At 49.4% G+C, this 17,455-nt stretch overlaps 3 protein-coding genes across 6 annotated transcripts; 1 reads left to right on the plus strand and 2 right to left on the minus strand.

The window, feature by feature from the left end:
- The first annotated feature begins 2 nt into the window (after nt 1–2).
- On the plus strand, nt 3–10,569 carry ppp4r4 (protein phosphatase 4, regulatory subunit 4). 4 transcript variants are annotated; one of them, XM_069725084.1, is made up of 25 exons: nt 3–991; nt 2,065–2,138; nt 2,860–2,962; nt 3,077–3,224; nt 3,889–3,962; nt 4,044–4,150; nt 4,272–4,379; nt 4,645–4,766; nt 4,860–4,982; nt 5,569–5,711; nt 5,801–5,920; nt 6,157–6,234; nt 6,575–6,658; nt 6,880–7,053; nt 7,142–7,247; nt 7,416–7,563; nt 7,695–7,839; nt 8,080–8,118; nt 8,211–8,282; nt 8,358–8,421; nt 8,501–8,578; nt 8,674–8,764; nt 9,061–9,122; nt 9,199–9,760; nt 10,262–10,569. In XM_069725084.1, exons 1-25 carry the CDS (start codon nt 884–886, stop codon nt 10,305–10,307), a joined length of 2,979 nt encoding a protein of 992 aa, XP_069581185.1. In that variant the 5' UTR covers nt 3–883; the 3' UTR covers nt 10,308–10,569. The 4 variants fall into 4 exon arrangements, with proteins under 4 accessions (XP_069581185.1, XP_069581183.1, XP_069581184.1 ...); XM_069725082.1 differs by having other exon boundaries at nt 2,860–3,224; XM_069725083.1 differs by having other exon boundaries at nt 2,860–3,224; nt 8,364–8,421.
- A 214-nt stretch (nt 10,570–10,783) lies between these two features.
- serpina10a (serpin peptidase inhibitor, clade A (alpha-1 antiproteinase, antitrypsin), member 10a) lies at nt 10,784–14,320 on the minus strand. Its single transcript, XM_069725089.1, has 6 exons — nt 14,236–14,320; nt 13,367–13,669; nt 12,993–13,286; nt 12,630–12,903; nt 12,361–12,508; nt 10,784–12,018 (listed from the first exon to the last, which is right to left on the minus strand). Exons 2-6 carry the CDS (start codon nt 13,656–13,658, stop codon nt 11,830–11,832), a joined length of 1,197 nt encoding a protein of 398 aa, XP_069581190.1. The 5' UTR covers nt 13,659–13,669; nt 14,236–14,320; the 3' UTR covers nt 10,784–11,829.
- Nucleotides 14,321–14,838: 518 nt separating this feature from the next.
- On the minus strand, nt 14,839–17,411 carry xrcc3 (X-ray repair complementing defective repair in Chinese hamster cells 3). Its single transcript, XM_069725090.1, has 7 exons — nt 17,210–17,411; nt 16,498–16,635; nt 16,111–16,317; nt 15,829–15,983; nt 15,543–15,755; nt 15,334–15,371; nt 14,839–15,221 (listed from the first exon to the last, which is right to left on the minus strand). The coding sequence occupies exons 1-7, from the start codon at nt 17,262–17,264 to the stop codon at nt 14,990–14,992; spliced, it is 1,038 nt and encodes a 345-aa protein (XP_069581191.1). The 5' UTR covers nt 17,265–17,411; the 3' UTR covers nt 14,839–14,989.
- Between the last annotated feature and the right edge of the window lie 44 nt (nt 17,412–17,455).

Consider the following 17,455-nt stretch of genomic DNA (forward strand, 5'->3'; position numbering starts at 1 on the left):
ACGAGACGCGTTACAGCGTTGGCATTTCAACGCAGTTCGGCGTGACGTTTACACGTTCCCACCGCCGAGACGGGTGGAGAAGGTGGAGAATCTATCGGAACAAGTGCCGCACTGATGAGGAGATCCTGTCGATCTGTTCACCGTCATACTTTCTTTCAAAGGTTCTCACGTTCAGTCTCTTTTTTTCTTTCTTTTTCTGTGCGAGTTTTGAACGCAGCCTGGCGTGAGGTCAGATGATGGGTTTTGTATTTGCGGCTGCTGCTGCTGCTCCGAAATGCCTTTTTCTTAAAGTGTGATTCTTCCTCCTCTTAAACTTCAACGGAGTCGTGGATTATCTGGTCGGGAAATTAAGAGTTAAAACGTGTTGCTGTTTTATCGTTTCCACCACATGAGAGGCGGTGGACTGGCTTGGACAGCGTCCCCGGTGATGTCACTGACAGCGGCTTGCCGTGGGGGTCTGCCGACCGGCTCCCCACTACAGGTCTGGGATGTTTACAGATGTTCCCTCAGAAAAGTGGAGATGTTTACTTAAATCGTCGCGGCCGTTGTCGCCGAAGAGAAAAGCGAAGCCCGCTGATTTGCGATCCGTTTAGTTTGGATCCCCTGATGGTCGACGTCGTCTGCAGATGAGCGAATGAATGTTTTATTATTAGACTTTTGAACGGAGTCCGGCGTGACGTTTCCCACGAGCAGGGATCTCCTTGGAAACGGCAAGTGACAGTCGTCGTCCCCCCCCACCCGACCCGCCCCCACCCCTCCCACCTCCTATCCCCCTCCCCCCCTCCCCTACCCCCCCTCCACCAGTCAGGGATGGTTGGTACAGCTGCTGAGACCCGCCGCCTGTTCTCCCACTAAAACAACCAGGAGGAGGCACAGTTAGCAGATGTTCCCCAGCAGAATGGCTCTGAGCCCGGCCAGCCTGCTGTGCGGCCCGCTGGAGGAGCTGCAGGAGCTCGCCTTCAACGAGAGGCCGATCCGCAGGAGCCTCAAGGTGGGTGTGCATGTCCGCCTCTCTCTCTCACACACACACACACACACACACACACACACACACACACACACACACACACACACACACACACACACACACACACACGACGGAGGAGGGGGTCATGTGTTCCAACACAGGTAGCCTATGGGACATGCGAGGTGGTGATGATGATGATGATGTTGATGATGAGACATGTTGGATGATTCAGTGGGAGGAAGATCAGCAGCCTCCATGCAGGAAGCAGAGGGGAGACCCGCTATCTGCGCAGCATGACGCAGTTTGTCCGCCTGTCTGTCTGCGCGCGGAGGGACAGACAGCTTTCAGGATCTCCTCCTCTCCCTCCAGTGCGTGAAGACATCTGACCGCCAGCATTCAGTCAGTGCAGCCTTGAAAGCTGTTTACTGATCTAGTCATCAACAATCAAGACATGAATAGACAGTCAGATCTGTGAGGTCTTCAGAAAGTTAAAATATAGGCAGATTTCATTTCTTTTCATTTAGTATAATTATTTTTATTTTAATCGTTTTAAATTAATTTGATTAAATGTAATTCTTTTGAGCTCATTTAATTTGGGTTGAATTTGAGTCATTCTGTCGTCATCAGAGACTTTAGTGGAATGATGCTGACCTCGCTGCTTCCGTTCATGTCAGCGGTTCTTCGGCTGAAACAGCCTGAGATCAATAACTGATCAATACCTGAACTGACAGCCTGATGCCAAGCTCCTCTTCCACACATGTGGGGGCGGGGCTTTGTGGGGGCGGAGCCAAGAGGGCTCTTAAGGCAGAAACCCAATATCATGACGCGCACACACACCCCCCTGTTTCCTCCCACACAGACAGAAAAACACAGGCACTCGCACACACGCGCGCGCGCGCGCGCGCACGCACGCACACACACACACACACACTTCGTGTTTACACAAAGCAGAGATCAGATCCAACATCAGTGTGGGATTGAAGGTCTTCACAGTTGCAGAAGATCAAACATTAAAACTCCCCTGTGACAGATGTGATGATGTCACACAGGCGAGTCCCCCTCAGCTTGATGTGTTTGTTGTTGTTTTTTCTCGTCAGACCGCGGAGGAGATCGATCAGCTGACCGTGGACGAAGACCTGAACGACATCGAGAGAGCCGTGTACCTGCTCAGGTGAGATCAGACTGTGGAGTTTACACCAGGTGAGAGGGGGCCGACGTCCCAGCAGGACTCCTCGCTGAAACCTCACCTGGTTCCTCCAGGTGTCTCAGACATGAAATGAAACGTTAGAGACCGAGATCAGAGATGTTCTGACGGACTTCAAAATACTAGTTTAAAATACTCTTCAAAGTACTAGTTAAAATAATAGTTTAAAATAATCATTATAGCCTACTGCTTAAAATACTAGATCAACATACTAGTTCAAAGTACTCATTAAAATACTTAAAATACTAGTTCAATGTACGAGTTCAAAATAATAGTTTAAGACACTCGTTAAAATACTTTTTCAAAATACTAGTTAAAACTAGTTATAATGAGTGTCAATAATATAGATATTATATAAATGGTGTCAATAAAATAAGTTAAACTAAACTGATTTTCGTGTTAAAGTGAAGAACACTAAAAAAGCTAGACCCAGTAAACTCTGGAGCTAATTAAACCCTGGAGGTATTCAGCAGTCCGATCCCAGAGGATCCAAACTAGTTCACTGAACTCATTCACAAACAGGACTGAAGCCTGTAAGATTCTAAGATCCTGGACTGGAGTCCAGACTGGATCTCTGGTTTCAGCTGTGGAGTCCCTCAGGGTTCTGGTCCAGGTCCTCGTCTGTTCGATCTGTGAACGTCTCCTGTCTGTCGTCTGTCCGACCGTCTGTGTCCTCTCTGCTCCTCAGTGTGGGTCAGGAGGTTCAGCGAGCCAGCGTCATCAGTAACCTGCCGAGTCTCGTCCGCCAGAATCCAGCTGAGACTTTTCGTCGGGTTGTACCAAAAGTTCGGGTGCGTAACGTCTGTCACATCAGTCGAGGACAGGATATGGACATCACGCAGGAAATGACAGGTGGGTTGTTCAGGTGTGTCTTACAGGTAACCTGTCCTGTCTGTGTGATCCAGGAGGTCCTGAATGGAGCCGGAGGTGAAATACAGCTGGCAGCAGCAGCGTCCTTTTTAACCATCCTACAGGATGATATCATCCTGATCCACACCCACACCTACTCCATCCTGAAGACCGTCCTGCTGCACCTGAACCACCGAGACTCAGGTAAACACACCTGAACCACTGAGTCTCAGGTAAACACACCTGAACCACCGAGTCTCAGGTAAACACACCTGAACCACCGAGTCTCAGGTAAACACACCTGAACCACCGACTCAGGTAAACACACCTGAACCACCGAGTCTCAGGTAAACACACCTGAACCACAGAGTCTCAGGTAAACACACCTGAACCACCGAGTCTCAGGTAAACACACCTGAACCACCGAGACTCAGGTAAACACACCTGAACCACCGAGTCTCAGGTAAACACACCTGAACCACCGAGACTCAGGTAAACACACCTGAACCACCGAGTCTCAGGTAAACACACCTGAACCACCGAGACTCAGGTAAACACACCTGAGCCACAGAGTCTCAGGTAAACACACCTGAACCACCGAGACTCAGGTAAACACACCTGAACCACCGAGTCTCAGGTAAACACACCTGAACCACCGAGACTCAGGTAAACACACCTGAGCCACAGAGTCTCAGGTAAACACACCTGAACCACCGATACTCAGGTAAACACACCTGAGCCACAGATACTCAGGTAAACACACCTGAGCCACAGATACTCAGGTAAACACACCTGAGCCACAGAGTCTCAGGTAAACACACCTGAATGTTCCTGTATCCGTTGCTGATGTTTCCGTCTTTGTTGACAGTGGTCAGCAACGCCTGGTTGGAGACTCTGCTGTTGGCCATCAATGCGTTGCCCAAGGAGACCATCAAACAGGAGGTCAGTCTGTTCAGGATCCAGGTGTTCAGTGATCTACACATCTGTATCCCCGTCTCACCTTCGACCTGTCTGCCTCCACAGGTGTTGAACCCTCTCCTGTATCAGTCTCAGCTGTCACACTCTCTTCAGGCTCGTCTGGCCAGCTGTCGAATTTTAGGAAGAGTCACCAACAAGTTTGATTCACACATGTGAGTTCATCAGATACACTGTAGTACTGCACTGATGTTCTCTGAACGCCGGTGTATTGCAGTAATGTCCTGTAGTACTGCGATGGTACTTGCTGAAATTAACACTGTTTCTGTGCTTCAGAGTGAAGAAGGATTTGCTGCCGCTGGCTCTATCTCTATGTCAGGACCTGGAGTTCGAGGTCCGAGCCTGTATGTGCCGTCAACTGGAGAGCATCGCCAGAGCCACTGGGTAACTGCCAGGAAACACCAACCAAACACCAACCGACACCTACAAACACACATCAACCAAACACAACCAAACACTATCCAAATACCAACTAACACCAACAAACACACATCAGCCAAACACAGACAAACACACCAGCCAAACATCAAGAAACACAACTAAACACAACTAAACAACATCCATCAACCAATCCCATACAAACAAACCAAGCACTACCCAACTCTGACATCCTGCGGTGATGAGCCGGTGTGTCCCGTGTGTCCTTCAGAGTGGATGACACCAGGACAGAGCTCCTCCCTGAGTTGCTGGAGCTTGCTGGGGACGAGGAGAGCAACGTCCGCCTCGCTGCCTTCGACACCATTATCAATCTGATGGATATGATGGACAGCGGTGAGTCAGAGCTGTGATGAATTCGAGCTGCCAGCTCTTCAGACAGACCAGCTTGTTTAAAGCCCTCCTCCTCCTCCTCCTCCTCCTCCTCAGATGACCGACTCCACATCGTGGTTCCCCTGGTGATGTCAGTGTGCGATGCCTCGTCGCAGGCGGACAAAGCTGTTCTGGCATCGTTGTCGTTCCAGTTTGGGAAGGTCTGCAGCGAACTAGCAGGTGAGATTCAAAACTGTTGCTGCACAGCAGAAATGAAACACACATTTTGTCGAAATGAATTTTATATATTCAAAACAGAAAAGCGTCTGATTGGCTAATGAATGTCAGCTGATACGGTTCCTTACAGCAGTGGAGGTGTCTCTGAACCCGGGAGCTCCTCACGGGCACCTGGAGGAATCATTTGGGATAGTGCCAGTCCTGCTCGGTCCTACGACATGACATGATATCTTTTGGGTTTACTCCCTGTAAAACAGGACACGGGTGAAAAGTGGAGGCCTCGGCATGTGGACCTGTAGATGTTAAAACTAGTCCCAGGAATTAGGAAGGTCGCTGTGTGGCAGGGAAGAGTTTGTGCCAAAGGTGAAGTGGTACCAACTCAGTCCAGTTGGGGGTTGTGTGCCCACACAGCAGTATTTGGACTTCTCTAAGAGGTCATCCTGCCTGGGAACTCCGTAGCATTGCTGACAACCAAAAACCTGGAAGAGGTGAAAGGAACCGGCTGATTGGAACCAGGGTGATATTCCGATATTGAACTACTGCACCAGTTGGATCAGCACCTTTCTGACGGTCCATCGTTGTGTTTCAGGCTCCCTGTCGGACGAGCAGAAGGGTTGCTTGCTGCAGAGGTTTAAGGTGCTGTGTGTCGCCGGACTGCAGACTGAAGGAAACCAGACTGACGGCAACAGCGAGTCCACGCTGATCCGCTGCAACTGCTGCTACAACCTGCCGGTACGCACAGAAACCCAAACGCTTACACAGCGATTCAGGGTTCTTCGGGTTCTTGAACAATGAGATCACTTCCTGTTCTCTCTGTCCAGGCCATGGTGCTGTTTGTGGACTCGGCTCACTTCCTGTCGGAGCTCCACCCTTCTTTCTCGAGTCTTTGTTTTGACCCAGAGGTCAGCGTCCGACGAAGTGCTGCCGCCAGTTTCCACCAGGTCAGATCACGATCCCACCGACAGATGCTGGAGTTCATTACAGACTCATTAAGGGTCATTTCGGGGTTCATGCTCTGAGACCAGGACCAGCAGCTGACTCTGGCTGGGAAATAATAATATGAAAGTTCAAATTAAAGATAAAAGATGAAACGTAGCAGTTTTTACAAAGTAAAACGCATCTCATTACCTCGCTCTTATTGGCTCTCTCCTCTGATGTCCCCGCCTCTTCCCATCAGGTGTTGAAGCTGCTCGGTTCAAATGTCCAGCTGGTCCACAAAGAGTTTCTGTTTCTGCTGCAGGACGAGTCTCTGGAGGTGAGAGGCCACGCCCACCAACACTGCTGCGCAAATCAGTGTGCAGGGCTGTCAAGTCATGGTTTTCATTTCCTGTCATGTGACAGTGAAGTTAATTGTGTATGTGTTTATTAGTGCGTCTGCCTGTCAACATGTCACTGTGTCAATATACTGAGTTCAGACACTAACAAGAATCAGATGGTTCTGCTAGAGTCCTGATCCAGACCTTCCAGGTCTTAAGAGGATTGGACCGGCAGCCTGTTGGTCAGGAAGTCGTCATCAAACGCAACCAAAGTGCAGAGCGAGGACACGCCCACTTCACGTATGTGAGCTTAGCTTTCTGTTTGTCGTTGCTTTTGAGGTGTTGGATGCTCTGATGAACCACCTGGAGGAAACTCTGGAGGCGATTCTATCCAGAAGCGAGAACCTGACGCTAGACAACAAGGTGGGGAAAATAAAGCTCACTTCAATCGGGTTTCATTTTTGTCCTTTTGTTTTTCTCATTTGTTTCTCTTTCTTCGTAGTTCCTGATACTCAAATCAAATGCAAAACTGTGTTCTCGGGTTCCTTCTTTAACTGCTTCCTCCTCTGTTCTCCTCTCTTCTCCTGTGGTTCCTCGTCTCTTCTCCCGTGGTTCCTCCCCTGTTCTCTTGTGTTCTTCTTCAGTTCCCGGAGCTGCTGTCGGTTCTGCTGATGGCAGAACAGAAGGTCGGGTGTTCTCTGCGTTGGCGGCTGCACGAGAAGCTGCTGCAGCGTTACAGCTGTCTGGCCCGACTGCTGCCTGGAGAACTGCTGCACCAGAGCTTCTCCCCTCGCATCTTCATCATCCTCACCACCAATGTCAGCACTGCCCGATGTCACGCCGCACAGTTTCCACGGTGGAACCAGCACCTCGGACCTGACTCTGCTCTGCTTGTTGTGGTTGCAGAAAGTGTTGCCGGTCCAGAAAGAGGCGGCTCGGATGTTCTGCACCTTCCTACGCTACAACCGCAAACAGGAGCACCGTCAGGAGATGATTGAGCGACTGATCCAAGGTCAGAGCATTTCTGCTTCTACTCGTTCCTCCAGTTGTTCTGGTTCTTTCACTCCGACATGTCGTTGGCGTTCAGCGTGAGCAGCAGTCAGCGTCACTTTGTTCAGCAATGAGTGCAAGTTAGAGCCTCTGTCAGGATGTCAAACAGACGCGTTGTTCTTGATGTCAGATCTTGCTCAGGGTCGCAGCTACTGGAACCGCCTGAGGTTCCTCGACATTTGTGAAACTGCCACCGAGATTTTCTCCAGAAAATACTTCAACAAATACTTCCTGGTGCCAGCGCTGGAGCTGGTCCACGACCCCGTCGCCAATGTCAGGTAGATCCTCAACGTTCTTTCCAAATGGGCAGCAGACCTCGGCCTGACATGACACATTGCACAACTGTGTGTCTGTCTGTCCGTCTGCCTGTCCACCTGTCTGTCTGTGTTTCCACCTGTTTATCTCTCAGGTACAAGCTGTGCCAGTTGTTGCCTCGGTTACGTTCATCACTCCGTCTGCCAGCCGACAAACAGCTGCTGCAGAAACTGGATTTCTGCGTCCAGAAACTTCTCTGCAGAGAGAAAGACAAAGATGTCGTAGCCACGATCCGCAAGGTAACACCAACCAGAGACCAGTCCAACGGGTCGGTCTGTAGAAACCAGACCAACGGGTCGGTCTATAGAGACCAGTCCAACGGGTCGGTCTGTAGAGACCAGACCAACGGGTCTGTCTGTGTCTATAGAGACCAGTCCAGACTGTGACTGTAACTTTTAAACCTGTAAATCAGTTTAGCATGTTGGCTATGATGGAAAATATTGATTATCAATAATTAACTGTGTCCATCGTGTTTCCAGACAGTGTTGGAACTGGACAAACTGGACCTGTCTGAGCCGGTAAGCAGTCCTTCTAACGAAGGCCTGAACTGTAAATACACAAGCTTCACTTCTGTCCTGTGATCTCTGTGGTGTCTTGTGTCTGTGGACAGTTTCACAAGAGGCAGGAGAGGGACTTGCTGGACCAGAAGAAGGAGAAGGAGGAGACGCTGCTGCTGGAGATGGTGAGTTTGAGCCGTTGGCAGCTCTTCAGCAGCTCCATCGGTCTGCTCTGTTTTAATGGTCTGCTGTGTCGGTAGGAGCAGCTGGAGCGCCAGCAGAATGACGGAAAACTGAACTCGGACAAGCACACGGAGAGAAAACGTGAGCTTAGCCTAAACTCTTAAAACCAGTCCCAGTTTTAGATCTGCAGTCCAGTCTGTAAACCACCTTTCATTGACAGGAAGAGACAGCAAGACCAGTCTGTCAGCAACCAAGTCTATGTCCATGTCCTCGTCTGGAGCAGCTATGTCCTCCTCTGGTGAGACGCTGATGATGGCGATGATGAAGGAGGATGATGAGCATGATTATTATTATGATGATGATGATGATGATGATGATATCTCCTCTACGCAGGTAAAGAGACGAGGAAAGCTAAACTGTCTCGGAGTCGGTCCCTCAGCAGTCAGCCAACAACGTCCAAACCTGTGAACTCAGAAAGACCTCTGTAAGAACAACCTTTTATATGCTGTAACTAGGCTGTAATAACCAGGCTGCAGTAACCAGGTTGTAGTAACCAGGCTACAGTAACCAGGTTGTAGTAACCAGGTTTATGTGGTTCTGCCTGTGGTGTGATGCTGCTGACCTGAACCTACACAGGTCGCTGATATCAACACGAGGTCAGAAGCTTCAGTCTGTCACTGCAGAAACACATTCAGTGAGACCCCTCTCAGCTCTTGTCACATGAACGCATCACTGTGGAGAAGTCCGGCTCACGTGCTCTGAATGTTTTCTGTGTTTCAGAAAGGTCAAAGATCTGAGCGGCACATCTGGACCCGGGAAGTCCTCGGTGATGTCCACCAAAGGTACCGTCAGTTCAGCAGGACTTCAGGGGAACTTACCGTATGATTTGTCTTTATTCTCGCCTCTCGTGTCTTACAGATGACTCCTTGAGGACAGCCCACTTCACCATGGCGACCCAGTCTGCCTCCTCCATGCCGGTCTTGATCCGCAGCAACACCACGAGCCTCCTGGACAGGGCCAGTACGCTGGACCCTCGAGACCATAGAACCGGTACGCTGGACCCTCGAGACCATAGAACCGGTACGCTGGACCCTCGAGACCATAGAACCGGTACGCTGGATCCTAGAGAACATAGAACCGGTACGCTGGATCCTAGAGACCATAGAACCGGTACGCTGGATCCTAGAGACCATAGAACCGGTACGCTGGATCCTAGAGACCATAGAACCGGTACGCTGGATCCTAGAGACCATAGAACCAGTACGCTGGACCACAGAACTAGTAACATGGACCACAGGAACAATATGATGGACCACAGAACCAGTACCTTGGACCATAGGACCAGTGCCAATGAGCAGAGGGACCATAGGACCAGCGCCAATGAGCAGAGGGACCACAGGACCAGTTCCTTGGACCAGCGCAGCAAAACGATGGAGCGAGGGTGCGGCGTGAAGGACAGCCAGTCCAGGAAGCTGTCGATGTGAGTTCAGGCCAATGATGGAAACCGGTCCCGTCTTATTGAACGAATCACAGGTTGTCATTGTGTCACCAGATCTCAGGTTTAGGCCCGTTTTAACCCAGTTTTCACTGGTTTAGCCCAATTTTTACCCGGGTTAGCCTTCTTTAATCTTTGAACCTTTAACTCTTAATTTGGGTTTTAGTTTATCCCTGGTTAACCCCGGTTAGCTTCAGTATTATTCTGGTTTAAACTTGGCCTGTGTTGAATCTTGTTTTAGTCCCTTTTGTTTCATCAAGTTCTGAACCAGAAGACTTCGGGGCTCGTCTGGTCCTGGTAACCCCAACATTGATAATCCCGGTTAAACCCAGTTAATGCCTAGCTCAGATGTTTTCTAGTATTGTTCAGTTTTGGCTTCATTCTGGTCTGAACCGGGTCGGCGGTTTTTTTTTAACAGTTCTGTTTCCAGTTTAAAAGCCATTAATTTGCTCTATTTTTTTTCTTTGTGTTTCCATTAATTGATAGAAACAGGAAGTCGAACTCTTTCAGCGTCCAGTCGGGACGAGACTGAAGATGACGAAGACGTCATTATGCCGCCACCGGGCCATCAGCCAATCAGCAGTCAGGAAGCTGTTGTCCAATCAAGACAGCAGCTTCAGGATATTACCCAGAATACAACCAGACATCATCTCTGCCTTACAGTTACGAACAGGGACAGAAAAAAAAAAAAAAAAAAAAAAAAAAAAAATCAAACTTCTATTTGTATCTACTGAGCACTGTGTATTGTCTCATCCTGCCACCTGATTGGTTCAGTAAACTCCACGTACAAACTGTCAGTGTGTTTTATTGACGAGCTGCTGGCGTGTGATTGGCTGGATAAATGCAGACAATTCTGTGTGCCGATTGGGTCGGGCAAATGTGAGGTCACTGTTGGGTTTGATGACATCATGTGTCACGTTGTTGGTGAGCAAAGTGGGCGAGTCCAGTAGGTTTAAAACCATAATTTTTTTTTTATAGTTTGTGAACGCATCACAGTTGCAGAGGCTGTTTATTGTTGAACAGGGATTTTAATATGAACACATTTCACCAGAGATAATAAACTACAGCGCAGTGAGTGTGTTTTCATCAACAGTCAGTACATGCGGTGTCATGACATGCTAATATAATAATATATATATATATATATATATATATTATTATAATATATTTAATAATATAATAATAACGAAGCCGAGGCTGATGGGAAATCATTACTTCTTAGTGTTTAACTATAACCAAACTATCATGAACTCACAGAACTGTAGTTACGTCTGTAACTAATGTCATAACCTAGAATGTTTTTACATCGACCATAAAACGCCTATTGCCACCTGTAGGGGGCAGAAAGCTCGATCGTGATCGGTTTTCCCCAATAGGGGGCGCCAACAAACAGCTGCTGTGGCAAATGATTTAGTCTCATCATCAAAGTTTGATCTTAAATCTGCTTCTATTCAAAGTTCATCCGAGTTTTACAGACGAGACATCTACGCTGAGAACGAAACTGGAATTAAAAAGAAATCGTGAGCGTGAATTAGTTTTCGTTCTCTCTGAACCTCTCGTGTTTTTCGAGTCAAACAAACACGTCTGTAAAGTTTCCACCACATCCGTGACTTTCATGAGAAAATGATCCTGGATGCCACAGGAAGTCTCCAGTGGTGCTCTGGGACCAAAACGCTAACATCAGCATGCTAACATGATGCTAACCCAATATAAACCTGATGCTAACGTGACGTATCAAGATGCTTTACATAATATAAACACGATGCTAACATGATGCTAATGTAATATAAACATGATGCTACAAGACCGGAGAAACCAATCTGCAGTAAATACTTGTTTGTTTCCCGCATTGATCGTCTCGGGAACTCTCGGGTGCATCTTGTGGCCCCTCGTGGGGGGTCCCAACCCTCTGGTTGGGAAACACTGGACTCTGAAATAAACACTACAGATTTACAATAAGCAACATTAGCACTCGATCACTCTTTGTTAGAATGTAGAAATACAGGTAACGGTGAGCAGGGGGCGGGGCTTCGCCACCTGTCGAGTGAACCTGTCTATTTGAGCGAAGGGTTGGCGACTCGGCCCATGGACAGTAGGCTGCCGCTGCTCTGGTGGTAGATGACGAAGATGAAGGGCCTGTTGATGGTCAGTCGGGGAGGAGGGGTCGAGAACGTGGCGGCTCCGCCTCCGGCGGTGATGTCATCGCTGCTCTCCTCGACGGCGATGACCGATTTATGATAAACCTGAAGACGAACAATAAAGTATATTGGTTTTTCACAATAAGACCAAAACAACGTGTTTATTTTTTGTATTTAATAAAAATGAATTCATGTTTTATCCGCGTGAAGAACCTGTGTACGAATTTTGCGACCGTTTTGTTAAAAGGAGCCGATTCATCATTTTAAGAAAAAAAACACAAATGTTTCGTTTTCATGCGTTTTAAAGGGGGAGGAGCTACGATGTGCTGGTGTCACACCTTGTTGCCGGGGGAAACGTGACGGCGTCGATCGGCGAGGGAGCAGCCGCAGTCGCTTATTTTACATGCTTGGTTTTAGTGACTTTTAACTTTGAACGTCTTCACTCACCTCAGTAAGTCTGGGTCCTTTAGCTCCGCCCATGTTGCTGAGGTCAGCATCGTCCAGAAACACCTGAGTGATTTCGAGCGTCTGCAGAACGTCCTTCAGAGCGTAAGAGCCTTCCAACAGGAAGCGAGGAAGCTGCACCTCCAGCTTCCTGTTTACAAAATAAGAGTTTCAAGATTTATTTTGCATTGTAGGAAACTTTTATTTTGTAGTATTGAAGATTGAGGACAAAAAAAAAAGAAAAGAAAAGGGGGGTTGAAGGAGAGTCTCACGTTTTCTTGAGCTGGTGGATCCAACCCCGGATCTTGTCGGCCGTCACCTGCTCCTCGACGGTGATGATGTCCACGTCCTCGTCGGGCAGCACGACCAACATGGCCGCCCCGTCCGCCATCGGCAGCTTCAGCACGCCGGCCTTAACCGAGCGGTCGTACGCCAAGAAGTACTTGTCGGCCCTGAACATCATGGGAACCACGATGACGTGATACCGGTCCACGTAGAAGCGCTCGTCCTGAGTGGACGATGCGTTAAAGGCCGGACTGAACTGGGCTGAAACACGCAGGAAACTTTATTTAAAAAAAAACAACACACAACAGTTTAATATGATGAAATGTGAAATCTTTGTTTCAGAGACTCACTTTGGTAGAAGGCGGCGGTGGCGACCAGCAGCTGGGTTTGTTGGTCCAGGCTGGACACCAGCTCCCGGACCTGGTCTCCGGTCTGCTCCTGGGCCCAGTGGTTGACGGTGTCGATGGCTTGGTGCGGCTCCGCGTAGGACAGCAACTGCGCGTTCCCCCCGAACTTCGTCTGAACCAGATCCAGGTAGGACGAGGACATCGGGTAAGTCTCGGACGGGAAGACGGCCACGCCCTGACGCAGGCTCGTGGTGTCGCTGCCCTGCAGGACCGTGCTGCGCAGAGTCTGAAACAGATCTGAGGACGTGCACAGATTAACAACCAAAAAAACACAGCCCACTGACCTCCGACCCACTGACCTCCGACCTCCGACCTACCTGGGAGGGTCTGAGGGTCCAGTCCGTTCAGCGTGAGCCCCAGCAGCAAATCGTCCCGGGTCGGGCCTTCGGCGGCGCTCAGCAGCGCCGTCAGCGCGATGGAGAGCGTGAACGGCGACAGGAAGACGTTGCCGTCGGTGCGCTTGGCGACGGCACAGTACACCCGGGCGGCAAAGTCTGCGTTCCTATTGGTCAGGTCCTGGAGCTCGGGGTCGACGGACTCGGAGGGGGCCGGACTCAGCAGCAGGAGGAGGAGGAGGCCGACCAATGAGAGGGGGGCGGAGCGAATCATGGTGTCCTCGGCTGCGGGACACGACAACAGAAAAGTCCAAATAAAAATAAAATTCAAACAGCAGCGTGCGGCATTCAGAAGTCCATCCGCAAAATGAGGGATTTAACAGGAACACGATTCTGTGGGGAACAACTGTTGAATAAAAGTCAGGACTTTCAACAAAACAACACATCTGGAGCTGGATTGTGTTGTTATTTGGCGCTGTGTTAATAAAGTTCAATTGAACTTGAATATTCTGCAGTCTCATCTGTCCTTCATCCTCATTCACCACCACCGTCATCGAGCAGCTTCAATGGACACACTTCCGGTCGGCAGGTCTCCACATTTCATGACGTCACCTGACTTTTGTTTTTGTTTGTTTGTTTGTTTTGAATCGCACTTTTAATTTGAGACGATTATTTGTTCCGGTTTTGATCCGTCCGTCTCGATCACGCGACGTCATCAATAACTGATGAAGTCACCCATCGATCGGGCATTACTGATGATGAACCTCTCGGTCTGCTGCAGTAAACGACAAACAAACAAACAAACAAACAAACAAACGAACAACACATAAACAATCAAACGTCACCACTGCGGTTTCTGCTGTTGATCTTCGGTCCTTCGTCTTTCTGCTCCGCAGCTTCACGCGCTGCGCATCACTATGAAGCTCGCGGTCAATCATTTCCGGAAGCAGCACCACGCCCGGCCCACTATTTCAAAATAAAAGCACTTACCGAAGCCTCGAGACGGAACCAACGGAAAGATTATTTTGTAAGGTTTCAGAAACAAACATCAACGTCAATCTACCGAAACAATCAGCAGACGGATCCGTTTACCGTCTGATAACTCCGTGTTTCACCTCTTCTCCAGCTTTCGTCACATCTTGTGGTCTTCATCAGGAGACAAAGGGTCCAATAGCACGTGCGACCGGGGCGCTGGTCTGCAGTCACGACCGCTGATGCTTTTATTCTCAAAGAAACGAAGACGTCGTGTCGTGATGGCGAGCTTTACGGCGAGAGGAACCGCGCAGGCGCACTGGTAGAACGCTGACGTCACGGTGTTGTGAAGCGACGATGTGAGCAGACGGTCGATCAGATGGAAAACAATGAAACCGTGTTAAGATGATGAAGTGTTGTACAGAAAGTATTTAAATAAAGCTTATTCTGAATCTGTAATAATTTGAATGGAGTGTTGTACAGACAGTATATAAATAAAGTTTATTCTGTATCTATAATCTGTAATAATTTGAATGGAGTGTTGTACAGACAGTATATAAATAAAGTTTATTCTGTATCTATAATCTGTAATAATTTGAATGGAGTGTTGTACAGACAGTATATAAATAAAGTTTATTCTGTATTCCGGTCAGAGTTCGGGACGCCTCGGACGCCCTCCCTCCAGACGGCAGCATCCCGTCCGTCTCGGGCAAGGTGAGGAGCGAACACCACGTCCAACCTGCGGAGGGCGCTGCTCTGGTCGCCACGGCAAACCGTCTCCCGCAAACGTCTCATCATGAGCCGAACCGTCACCTGATTGGCCCAGGCCAAGCCCAGAGCGGGGGACACGCTGGAGGACGATGGACTGGGACACACAGAGAGAGACAGCTGATCTGTTACCAAAAGTGTCCAAATAAGTCGGACAGGAAGTGACACGTTTTTTTTTTTTTTTTAGGAAGGAAGGAAGTTGTTCTTACCCAAAAGTAACGTCTGATTGGTTGAAAACATCGGTGACCTGAAAAAAACAACAAACATGCAGAGGACAGGTGTGTTTACCTGGTTGATGCAGAGGACAGGTGTGTGTGTGTGTGTGTGTGTGTGTGTGTGTGTGTGTGTGTGTGTGTGTGTGTGTGTGTGTGTGTGTGTGTGTGTGTGTGTGTGTGTGTGTGTGTGTGTGTGTGTTCACCTGGTTGATGCAGAGGACAGGTGTGCTGAACTCCTGGCTCAGGTGGTGCAGGGTGGATGACAAGGTGAGCAGCCGTTTGTTCCTCTCCAGCCAATCCTCAGCCTGGAACTCGGCCCTGAAGAGAGCCGCCACCGAGTCGACCACGAGGAGGCGGACCCGACCCTGAGCCAGCAGGAGGCGGGCGCGGCGAGACAGGCACACCTGGAGGGTGTCCTGGAGACGGACGACGGTCGAGTCAGCGATAAGCCAGACAACACCTGATCTGAGGTCAGAACGTGGAGCTCACCGGGTCGGCGGCGTGCTCGATGTAGACGTGGTCGCCGAGGCGGAGACGGCTGATCAGAGACGGAGGGACGTCGGAGCGCAGAGCGGACTGTTCTCCAATCAGCTGCTGCAAACGCCGCACGGGAAACGAGTCCTCGGTGCAGATATACAGCGCACCTGGAAAACAGGTGACAGCACAGGTACGCCTGTTCACCGAGGACACTCATTCATCTGACTGTTCACGTTCACTCAGTCATCATCTGTGACGGTGCGTTCACTGACTTGTGGCGGTGCGTTCACTGACCTGAGCTCAGCCCTCCGTGCTGTTCTGGGTACTGGACAGACATACAGAGCTGCAGGCCCAGCTGAGTCTTCCCCGCTCCGCTCTCTCCTGACAGCTCAGTGACGCCCCCCACAGGCAGACCCCCCCTCAGCAGCTGGTCCAGCACAGGACATCCCACACTGAGTCTGGACTCCAACGCACCATGCTGCCCCTCCTGCAGCTGGAGGGCTGAAAAACACAAAGACACACATTTATTGGACGGCTTCTCCTACATTGTATGTCCCTGACCTGTGATTGGACGGCTTCTCCTACATCGTATGTCCCTGACCTGTGATTGGACGGCTTCTCCTACATCGTATGTCCCTGACCTGTGATTGGACGTCTTCTCCTAAATCGTATGTCCCTGACCTGTGATTGGACGGTGTCTCCTGCAGGCGGTGGCGGCGGCAGTGAGCAGATGTTGGACGTCGGGGCGGGACAGACCGGTGAGTCTCTGCAGGTCCAGACGCGAAACACACAACACCTCCCTGATAGACGTCAGTTTAGCTGGAGGAAGAAACAAAACAATGTTACCACGGCAACGGTAAAACCAAAAAATAGTTTACCTGAGGAAAACCAGGTACAGGAACAGCGTTGTGTTTTCCAACCAAACTCCATGCAGAAATTTGTCTATTTTAAAGTGTGTGTGTGTGTGTGTGTGTGTGTGTGTGTGTCGTGGTGTCACTGATGCAGGTTTCACGTTTGATTTGATGGACTTCACTGTGAATCTGCACTCCTTGTTACTGTGTATTTTAAATGATGTTTATTAAAAAAAAAAAACTTTGTTGTAGTTCATGACGTTGTGTTCCTCCCCAAAGGTTCCCGGGGTTCTAACACTGGTTCCCGCTGTGTTCTTCAGTCAGACTTCAGACCAACTCGTTTCGTTTTAGTGCTTTTTTCCTGTTGTTGCATGCCTGTAATATATGTTGTACATAATTAAATAATAATATTTGTTTCCCGTTCTGTGTCAGAGGTGTATAATGCCTGGTCTGTGATGTCTGCTGCTCCGTTTGTATTCATGGCTTGGCAGTCAGCGACGAAGCGTTAAAATGCCGTATTTGTGACAGGAGTCTGGTGCTACCTCTCCTCACGGCGGCTGCGATCCTCGGGCTGAGCTCCAGTCGGTCCCAGTTCATTTCCCGGCTGAGGACGCAACACCCGGTTCGATGCGGGCTCGGTCCCGTTGCACCAACGGACTCGTCTTCTCTGTTTGTTTGGTTTATTCTTTTATTTTTATTTTTTATGTCAGCGTAGCGTCACAACGCCTTAAAAACACCCGCCCAAACCCCAAACACCATACGTCATCAGGAGCCGCCGAAGAGGGGGC

Source organism: Brachyistius frenatus, unplaced genomic scaffold (assembly GCF_029030835.1).
Source record: "Brachyistius frenatus isolate BFR_SWC_R1_liver_20210118 unplaced genomic scaffold, ASM2903083v1 Contig_408, whole genome shotgun sequence".
NCBI lineage: Eukaryota > Metazoa > Chordata > Actinopteri > Embiotocidae > Brachyistius > Brachyistius frenatus.